A 10,165-nucleotide genomic window follows, 5' to 3' on the forward strand; every position below is an offset into this window, starting at 1 on the left:
TCACCAATCGCGGCACAGCTGCCACTGAAATCCGTGACGATCGCGATCTGCCACAGACCTGGCCACATTTGCGCTTTGATCGAAGACGCCAGACGAGCTTGTCGCTATCCACCATAAACCCTAAAAAAACACCAAATGGCCGGGCCACAACGAAGAACAGCGTTGCTTGTCATCGACATGCAGGTACTCCCAGCTCTAGATCGCGCGCGATGGATCTCTCTAAGAATTCCCGTGGCCTAGAACGATTTCGTCCTCCCCGGTGGCCCAATGCACGTCCTTGGAGCGCCAGCGATCGTCCCAGCGGTCCAGAAATCCGTGGAAACCGCGCGACGCCATGGCCACTTCATTGTCTGGGTAAAGAGAAACTATCGATCGATCGATCGATCGATTGATTGATCGATGCTCTTGTTCCAGGTCGTGAGAGAGCACGATGCGAGCGCGAGAGACGTGGAGCTCTTCCGACGGCATCTCTACGACGGCGAGACTGGCCCGACGTGCAAGGGAGAATCCGGCGCGGCGCTGGTGGATGGATTGATCCCACAGCCCGGCGAACACATCCAGCGCAAATTTCGATTCAGCGCCTTCTTCGCCACGAATCTCGACCTGGTGCTCCGCCGCGCTGGAATCTCCCATCTGGTGATCGTCGGTGAGCTCGAAAAGATTTTCCCCCCTTTGATCGTTCTCTCGATTCTTGCAACGCTCAGGTGTCCAGACTCCGAATTGCATCCGCGCCACTGTCTTCGATGCCATCGCGCTCGACTACGCCGTGACAGTCATCGCCGACGCCACCGCCGCCGCCTCTCCCGAAATCCACGCCGGTAAGGAAGAGTTGACATTCCGTACAGCGCTGGCCGCCGCCTTCCGTACTGTTTCTTTGGCTTTGATCTTGCTGCTTGTAGGGAATTTGTTGGACATGCGCAACGTGAGTGCCGCCACTCCAACTCTGGAGGAATGGGCCAAATTGGCTGGCTGAGATCGATACACACTCTCTCTTCATCGCAAAGACCTAATAAGCTCTTCTTTCTTCTCACATCTTGACTCCTCCTCGTCGTAAATGCCGGTGGCGCTCTCCAAGCGATCTTCCAGCCCCGTGTCACCCCAAATCCTCTTCGATTCGCCGCCGGAATGGTCAGCTAAGGATAAGGAGCAGCCGCAGCAGCAGACCATGGCGTCGCGATCGTGCATCGTCAAGATCATCTCCTTCTTGCTCGTCTTCGCAATCTCCGGCACGATCTTGCAGAATTCCCTCGCCTGGCCGCCGCGCGACGACGAATCCCCCTCCAAGAACGGGGACACTAGCGATGCAGCAACGATCTTCAAGCCGCTGCTCCTCCCATCCACTGGCGCCACCAGGTCAGCATCGCGATCGCTCTCCTCCTCGTGTCAGATTCAAGGGCTCGACGATCGTGTTCTTAAGGTTTACATGTATGATCTTCCAGCGGAATTCCACTTCGGGATGCTCGACGCGGCAATCTCCGGTGGCTCGTGGCCTCGAAATATTTCCAGCCTTCCCCGCTACCCGGGCGGCCTCTACCAGCAGCACAGCCCAGAGTACTGGCTCACGGCGGATCTCTTGAGCTCCGCGGATCCCTCGTCTCGCAAGAGCCCGTGTAGCGCCGTCCGGGTCGCCGATCCAGCCACCGCGGACATCTTCTTCGTGCCGTTCTTCTCATCGCTCAGCTACAATCGGTATTGTAGAACCGGGCATAGATTCCAAGGGGGTAGGGGCTGCGTGGAGAACGATCGATTGGAGAAGCGATTGGTGGAGTTTCTCAGGGGCCAGGAATTGTGGAGGAGGAACGGTGGGGTGGATCACGTAATTGTGATGCATCACCCAAACAGCTTGATGGTGGCCAGGAGCTTGCTCAAGGAGGCTATGTTCGTGGTAGCGGACTTTGGGAGGTTCTCTCGGGCGGTGGCAAACATGAGGAAGGATATAGTGGCGCCTTACAAGCACGTCATACCATCGTTTGCTCGCGACGCTACCACGTTTGAGAGCCGTGAGACGCTTCTCTTCTTCCAGGGCGCGATTGTGAGAAAGGAGGTAGGCCATTCTTTCCCTTGTTTGAGTCTTCTTCTTTTTGTGATGTGTGTGTGTGTGTGTGTCTTCTTCCTTCTTCATTGTTTCTCGGTTCCTTTAACACGTTTCATGTGATGCAAGCTTGAGATTCTTGGTTTTTTTCTGGCTGCCAGGCTTCCTCTGAATGACGAGAGAATGATTCATTGCTTGATTTTTAGTCCCGGGACGTTGTCGCCAAGCAAAAACACTAGCGTGTGATGATTCACTGCCAGTCCTTTTCTGATGAACAGTATTCTTTTCCTTTTTTTACTCGCGCGATCGTGGAATCACAGCCTGGGTCTTTCTGTTAAGCCGTTTAGATCGATCACTACCAGCCTAAGTAACTCACGCGCTGTTCTTTCGGTTTTTTGTTCCTGGACAGGGCGGGATCATCAGGCAGAAACTCTATGAGATCCTCAAGGACAGTCCGGGCGTCCACTTCGTGACGGGCAACACCCAAAAGGATGGCATCCGCAGCGCCACCGCGGGTATGAGGAACGCCAAGTTTTGCTTGCACCTGGCAGGCGACACGCCGTCGTCGAACCGCCTGTTCGACGCCATCGCCAGCCACTGCGTGCCCGTGATCATCAGCGACGAGATCGAGCTGCCGTTCGAGGACGAGCTCGACTACTCGCAGTTTTGCGTGTTTGTGGAGTCGGACAAGGCGCTGCGCAAGGGATTCGTGGTGCGAGCGCTCGAGAGAATCGGGCGGGACGAGTGGACGCGGAAGTGGGCGATGCTCAAGAGCGTGGAGCGGCACTTCGAGTACCAGCATCCATCGCTCCCCGAGGACGCGGTCCACATGACGTGGAGAGGAATCGCCAAAAGGGTCCCAGCCTTGAAATCCACGGCACACAAAATCCATAGATACGATAGGCACTGAATGCCATTCCCATGGTTTTGTATAACCTGTGTATAAATCTTACTTTAAACCCTTTGATATAAACCAGGGAGCTTACGTTTAAGAGAGAACCATGTCACTGAGCCAAGTATCTCGGATTTCTTGATGAGCTGCGACTAGAGGCTTGGTAACTTGGAAGAATCCTCTCCTCGCAATCAACATATCCTTGATCTCTCCAAGCTCTCTACTTTCCATCGGCCCATTGGCACAAGGAGTCACAGAAAACTTTTCCCCAAACACAGAACCTGCAGCTTGATACAAAGCTTTCTGGCCTCCTGTTGTTTTTCTTGAGTGTGGCTTTTACGTGCTCCACAAAAGAACTGCCAGTGAAGTTGCACAGCGCCTTGAGATCGCCATGGTCGCGTTCTCCCTTACCCGTCTTCGTCCAGGAATACAAGAGGCGACCGATCGTTAAGCTTGCGTCGGAAAGATGGTTCGTGTCATGCTTCCTTCTATTTTACAGATTGTTTATCGCTCGCTGCTTAACGTTTACGGTCGTAACGGTCTTCTCGAGAAAGCGTCCGGTGTAGATAGTTGCCACAGACCTGTGCATCTTGTTTGATCCAGGAAAAATGTCAATGGTTGTGAGGCTACAGGATTATGATTGACGATCCAATCCCGGAGGAGTTCGTGATCGCCGAATGACAAACCAGTAACCTGTGCTGATGCTACCTCCTAGAAAAAGAAAAAGAGAGATCACCCATCCAGAGATCAAGGAAGAAACTAAACTTGTATTACGTACCCAGGCACCACTTGTGAGATCGATGCCTTTCCACTCGATCTTCGCCAGCGGCTCCGACCAAGCCTGATGATTGTGAGTGTCTCTTGGGACGGTGGCTCCATGAGCATGATGTTCTCGAGAGAGAAGAGCACGAGCTTCTCCATTGAGTCATTGCCACCGGTTGCAACAGCCCGGGCATCGAGATCGGCAAGCCATTCGAGAGAACGGTTGTTGGTCTGGAGCTGGAGCAAAAGCCACGCTGAAACAAGGCACGCCTGTGCGCTCACACTAAACAGTCGAAGGGCGTCCGAGAGTCTATGTGATTGTGAGTGTTGACAACGAGGAACTGCCTTTACGGCCTTCTCGAGATCTGAAAGATCATGGATGGTTTGGATATTTAGCAAAGAGAAGGAAACAATTCACATATGTGCTACACCTGCAAATTTAAGTTCAAGCTAAATGGAACCATCATTGCAAGCTTAATGGAGACAAGGTGATGGCACTGTTTGGTGCATGAGGATTGCAGCTTCCCCAAATCTAGATGATCATCCACCGGGCAATCGAGCAAATAAACAGCACAGATCCTCCATTTGAGCTTTGAAACTGTGGGCTTGTCCAGAAGAAGTTTGGGGACCAAAGTGATCAAACAGAGCCCTTGGATTCCTGAGAATTTGCTCGGCTAAACCAATTCCCCACAGAGGAAGTAACCATAGGAGGCAATCCCCTTTACAGCTCACCTCTTTCGAACAAGCCCTTCCCAACCTGTCAAAGCAGAGCGTGTTTCTGGAGCTTGCTCACCTGGAAAGCCACCAGTGAGACTACGGGAGGAGACCTCACACTAATCTACACGAAATGTCCTCGTGTCTAGAGCAAGGATCTGGATTTCGTGTCACAGGGAGTACTAATATGACCACACACTCAAGGTGCCATTTTATAAGTACGTTTTTCATGTCGCAGTCGTTTGCATGACTGTACTTGGTGGTCGGAAAGAACTGGAACGCGTTTCACAAACGGTTGGTTTAGTCAGAAATATCACGTAAGGTTTCACTTTTTGTTTGCAGGTGTTCATATCAGTAAGTCCAGGAAAACCTATGCAGGACTCTCTTGGTGGCAACACCAGACTGTAATAATAGGTATGCCTTTCGATTTTAGTTTATGTGCAGATTCTAACGCAGAAGAAACTCTCAACACTCCGAAGGATGCTAATCGAGCTCGAAGTGTTTTTATTTGCAGGTAAATCATAGAACTTCTAAAACTGAGACAGTAAATCGAACTTCTACAATATCAACTTCTTTGTGCGCCCAGGTTTGTCATGTCGATACAAAACGGTTTTCTTGATCTTGCTCCTTTGCAGATACTTGAGAAGTATGGATCGAAGCGAGAAATGCTGAATTATATTCGGAGCTTCAACCGCAGCATGCTCTTCATGCTTGTGTGTTGTTTCAGGCAGAGATGAAGTCGTTCGCAAAATCTGGCTCTACGGTTCTACAACAGCATTTCGAAAGAAAGTTGGTGGGGCTCGAAGAAGAAGAAGGCATTGGAGGTAAGTTAGTTCCCCTATAGTCATTTTTTCCTTACTCAAAGCTGTAGAGGCATAGACATGTTTGACTTTCCGAGCTGGAAAATCTTGCTGAGCAAACACAGAAAATGCAAGATTCATACATTCAAAAACTTAAAGAACTCGAGGCAAGTATATTTTCCACTACCAAGATAATCAGTCGCACTTGCTCAAACAACAGTGATGAGCCTGCTAGACGTTTGACGAAATCCAAAGGTGTGCTCTTCTTGAATCTTGTTTTACTCTTTTATACGTGGTATGAAGGTGCAATTGCAACAAAAATAAAGCAAAAACATGAGCAGTTCTGGTTGTGGAAGGCTGAAGAACTGTTACAAATCTGTACCAGCATTTATTTTGACTAGTTTCGTAAATTCTTTGTGAACGTTGTTTCAGTGGAAGACAGGACGCTGCCTCGCAGGTTATCTGGGCGGGAGGCAGGTCCGTGGCAAGATTGTTGTTTTCTGTTACTCTAGCTCGAGGCACTGGGCAGGCACTGGGCAGGCATTTGAGCAGACAATGGACACGCTTTTCAGGTCATAGCTGTGTTTCTCTCCTTTCGGATTTTAAAACTCTGATTTACAGACGGATGATAAAGTCTTACGATCGAAGTGTCGTGTTCACGAAGTTCGTGCAGCTTTTGACAAGCAGAGTGAAGCGTAAGTTGAGGCCTTTATTGTTTGCAATGTGCGCCTCAACGGTTTTACTTTGATAAACTGTCAAAGCTAAATGTATAATCCTTCATACAATACGCAAAACGGGTATACTACAAAAGTTTATCTTGTCTACTGATGCTGTAATCGTTTACCGAAGCACGGGCAAGCTGGTTTACTTGAGAACATGCTGAATGCATCTTCAGATGCATTGGTTTCAATGGCATCGGAGATCTCTGAAGCCAAAGAGAGCGCGAGCTCAACGGTCATGCACGATGGCTCCATTTAAATGCTGCGTTGACCTCCCCCGATTTTTTTCGGTGCAGCTGTATGTGCTTGGTATGGAATTTCTCTGTCTATAAATAAGAAGCCAACACCAGATGCGATCTTCAAGTCGGGGAGACGGAGATACTGAAAGAGGAAGCTGTTGCCGTGGCCCTTGCTGCAGCGACAAAGGTAGATAAGTTTTTTTTGGCGTTTGCTGACACCAAGACTATTACTTTCGTGTTGAGGTGAGATGGAGGAGCTGCCGTTGGGTTTCTCCAATCTTGCAGAGCCATATTACAAACACTAGCGTTGATGGTTCGTCAGATTACGACGTCCAAAAGTCTACTAAATAGTAGAATGGCTTGACTTGCAGCTGGTCCCTCTAGTCTGGACTAATGACAAGCAGTCAGGTTTTCAAATGAAGCTAAAGTAAAGTCATCAGCAGCGGTGGTCCTTCCACTTCCAAAGTGGTCGGTCTGCTGGAGATTACTTGATCAATCAAGGATGGGACAGGTTACAGATTTGATGCGAGGTGTTGCGATTGAGAGTCTGAAAGGTTTGCAACTTAAAATCTACAACTTTATGATGCTTCAGACAACAGGAATCGAAATGTATCAGGGATACTTTGAACAGACATATCCGGATGGATAGCAACATATTTTTACCCCTATCCAATTTATAACTTTTTTAAACACTTCTTAGTATATTCTAGTTTATTCTAATGGTTGAAAATTATTTTGTGTTTATAAATTATAACTATGTTTATAATATAAATTTTTATTTGATCAACTAAATTAATAAATAGGAATAACACTATTAAGAAAATCAAACATTCAAGGCACAATAAATTATTATTTTTGTGTATAAAATGCATCGTAAAATTTTTATTGGTAGAATGGACTAACTCAATTCTTATCAGTTCCTGGCAGTTTTTTGAGAGAATACCTTAAGCATGCACAAGAAACATGGATACATTTCACAGACCATGAAAACCTCCAACAATGAAGCAGGGAGACAACAACCACTCCAAGTTTACAGGTTCTACTGGCAAGCAGACAAGGTAAGCAACGACATGCTTGATTTTACTCACTCCCTGGCAAGGAAGAAAGCTGCTAAAGTGATGGCTGCTCTAAAAGCCCATCTAGCAAAGAAGGATCGAAGCTCTAAAGCAGAAGCAAAGACCATCCCCAAGACCCCTTGGTCGTAAGATTTTTGTTATCTTTATAGATTCTCACAGATAAGGAAACCACGAGGTTTCCAGGTTTTAAAGGATTTACAGGAGGCCTTCCAGCGACATTGGGCTCATCATCCAGAAGCTGTTTCAGAGCACATTTAACGAGCAGCTACTGGTGAAATGCATAAAAAGACGGGATAGCATGTCTTCACTTTGAAAATGTGATACTTGAATTATATAATAATCACTAGCAAATCGTGGTACTTTAACTCGAACACTCTCTGTCAGCCATGAATCCAAGAACATACAGATACCTGTGTTATCCACAACCCCAAGTAGACCTGAAACATCTAGTCGAGGATATATATTATTTAGCTTTAGTAACTGCAGTGGATAAATGGTTAGCCTTTGTCTGGACACTTTGGAAATTCATCACATCTGTTATAACAAACAACTTGAGGGAACCATAGTTTGCAAGTTCTCTTACTCGTTTGGCACCCTTGTCATCTTTTTCCTGCTTCACACGTTGTTTGTATCCTTGACCTTTCTTCTTGTGCAAAAATAACTTACTAAAATCCAATGTAGAACTGGCCTCTCTTCCCATCTTCAACTGTGCAGCACATAAAATAAAATTATCCCCCTCAAGTGAGTTCCCAAAAGTCATAAACCACCAAAGGTCAGGGCCACAACTCCTATTCTTGCTAGTAGAAAAGAAAGTAAAGAAGTCATTCTTACATTCTGTCACACTTTGGATCCAATCCATCAACCTAAAATCTTCAGTCTCTGTCCCTAAGAGGTTTTCATGATCAATCTTCGGCCTTACAATGCTCGGCTATCATCACTAGAACTTACGTGAATAACTAAGTCAACGTGGATAGTTTTCTTCTAACTAATAAGAGTTCTCCTTATAGTAGTGCCACAAGGCAGTGGCTCTGCAATCTCCACATCACAACCCTCATTTGCTGTAGCATGCCCAATTACTCCATCTTCACCCTTATATACCCACTGCATGAACCCCTGCGACTCTCCCTTCCTATGCAACCTTGCGAGTCCAAACTCCACAAGTGATAGCGTTGGATTCAGAGAGACAGTCTTTCCTGTGCCAAAGAAATAGTTTGCTGCCACGGTCTGGACTAGTGCTTTTACCTCCGTTAGCTCATCTTTGGGGACAAGAGAAAAGAACCAGTAAACATCTTCCAGCAGTGTCTTGTTCACTGTCTTCATAATTTTTGTTGGGCGTATCCTGTCACCATTGTGGTCTAAAAGCGTTGAGGCACCCCTCTCTGATGCCATGTCCTTTGCAAAGTCTAGGAAGAACTTCGTAGCTGCAGATGGCTACAAACGATATACTGCTCAAGAGTGGTAACAAATTTCCGATATCGTCCTCTGTACAGCAGCCCCAACCTCTCAAAGTCTATGGGACTGCAATCCTCCAATATATTGCTAGCATATTGCTGCAGGGACTGACCATCCTGAAACTCACCGAAGGTTGTATACCACAAACTGCTAACACGGTTCAGCATAAACTGAGAAGAAGACTAACATCAGCCATGAAACACAAAAAACGGATACACAAATTATGGTAGACCATTAATCGTCCAATCCCAGATTAATAAATAGGAATAACATTAAACATTGTTACATGGAATGCACAGCAAATTATTATATATATAAAAAATAGGGTTTTCATTTTGGAAACAAAAAACAATAGAAATTGAGTTTTTCTCTTTTTCAAGTACAATATAAAGACATTGGTGGGTTGCAACATGAATTTATGCTCTATGAAACACTTTCTTGCAATTTTTATATCATCCCCTTAATCAAAAAAACTTTACACACAATTGATTTTCTTTACAGCTATGAATTCTTTCCTTACATCGTTATTGTAGACCCAATCTTCAAGTGATTGTAACAATGCCATCTTAGACTGGAATAGAGATCATTAGTCCAGGCACTCATTACTAATGCTTTCTAATATTTTGGTTTTCCTTACTTTAGACTGCTATTGAATGATATTCACAATTTTCTATGTTTGTGATCAACCTCTTTCTACAAGGATCACTCCTAAGCCATGCAAATCCATGCCACTGGATGAGTGAGTATATTGATGGTCCTCACCAGGAAATATTTCCATTTATCTTGTTGTGCGGAGAGTTTAAAGTATGAAGAGGTTGGTTTCAAATCGTGACATATAACAGCAAAGTCAATCATCAGAGACTTGTTTAGTATTTAGACACAGTGGCCTCCTCAACAAGAGAAATTTAGAAAGCAGAGCAAAGAAAACCTTGAGTAGTAAAGAATTCCAGTGGATCTTGTTGCTGTGGTGCTTGGAATTCAGTGGAAGTCTCAGCTTGGATATCAATCCCAAACTGGAACTTGCGAAGAATAGTGACGTTTTATTTGTCAAGGGCTCTACCTTAGTTGAGCTCGACCTGGTACGAGCTGGAAATACTCATGGGAGATTTTTGAGGACAAACCCCTCATGGTTGCATAGCAGGTGGAGAGGCTTGAGTCCCAAGTTTTGGTCAAGAAAACCAATAGTTAGATATGCTATTAAAACCATTTAAAAGAAAAATTGATTTTTATTCGATTCAATGAAAATCCTTAACACTGTCAATCAACCATTGCTCGACAAACAAGCAAATGTTTGTATTATCAATAACCCCGAGTAATGCTGGATTATGTTTTTGTTGATGATGTGTAGTGCTCAACTTTCTCAACTTTGTTGGAGGTTGCTTAGCTTTGAACTGGAACTTTGTCAAATCTACAAAATCCGTCGTCACCACAAGCTTGAGACACCCATAGTTTGCAAGTTCCCTCACTCGCTTTGCACCG

General features: G+C 45.9%; 2 protein-coding genes across 4 annotated transcripts; both read left to right on the forward strand.

Annotated features, from left to right (window-relative positions):
• Positions 1-67: 67 nt before the first annotated feature.
• On the forward strand, positions 68-1,030 carry LOC9656785 (probable inactive nicotinamidase At3g16190). 2 transcript variants are annotated; one of them, XM_002988008.2, is made up of 5 exons: positions 68-183; positions 241-354; positions 415-646; positions 705-818; positions 900-1,030. In XM_002988008.2, exons 1-5 carry the CDS (start codon positions 136-138, stop codon positions 971-973), a joined length of 582 nt encoding a protein of 193 aa, XP_002988054.1. In that variant the 5' UTR covers positions 68-135; the 3' UTR covers positions 974-1,030. The 2 variants fall into 2 exon arrangements, with proteins under 2 accessions (XP_002988054.1, XP_024517726.1); XM_024661958.1 differs by having other exon boundaries at positions 705-1,030.
• On the forward strand, positions 1,030-3,005 carry LOC9656786 (probable arabinosyltransferase ARAD1). 2 transcript variants are annotated; one of them, XM_024661956.1, is made up of 3 exons: positions 1,185-1,353; positions 1,440-2,044; positions 2,442-3,005. In XM_024661956.1, exons 1-3 carry the CDS (start codon positions 1,302-1,304, stop codon positions 2,940-2,942), a joined length of 1,158 nt encoding a protein of 385 aa, XP_024517724.1. In that variant the 5' UTR covers positions 1,185-1,301; the 3' UTR covers positions 2,943-3,005. The 2 variants fall into 2 exon arrangements, with proteins under 2 accessions (XP_002988055.2, XP_024517724.1); XM_002988009.2 differs by having other exon boundaries at positions 1,030-2,044; positions 2,442-3,001.
• Positions 3,006-10,165: the final 7,160 nt, after the last annotated feature.

Source organism: Selaginella moellendorffii, unplaced genomic scaffold, assembly GCF_000143415.4.
Source record: "Selaginella moellendorffii unplaced genomic scaffold, v1.0 SELMOscaffold_86, whole genome shotgun sequence".
In the NCBI taxonomy this organism is placed as follows: Eukaryota; Viridiplantae; Streptophyta; class Lycopodiopsida; order Selaginellales; family Selaginellaceae; genus Selaginella; species Selaginella moellendorffii.

Bases quoted from the DNA above. Each gene is read 5' to 3' on its own strand.
- LOC9656785 (XM_024661958.1), top strand. From the start codon at position 136: ATGGCCGGGCCACAACGAAGAACAGCGTTGCTTGTCATCGACATGCAG. The intron at 184-240 runs GTACTCCCAGCT...CCCGTGGCCTAG, and splicing joins TGCTTGTCATCGACATGCAG to AACGATTTCGTCCTCCCCGG. The intron at 647-704 runs GTGAGCTCGAAA...TGCAACGCTCAG, and splicing joins CTCCCATCTGGTGATCGTCG to GTGTCCAGACTCCGAATTGC.
- LOC9656786 (XM_002988009.2), top strand. From the start codon at position 1,055: ATGCCGGTGGCGCTCTCCAAGCGATCTTCCAGCCCCGTGTCACCCCAA. The intron at 2,045-2,441 runs GTAGGCCATTCT...GTTCCTGGACAG, and splicing joins GCGCGATTGTGAGAAAGGAG to GGCGGGATCATCAGGCAGAA.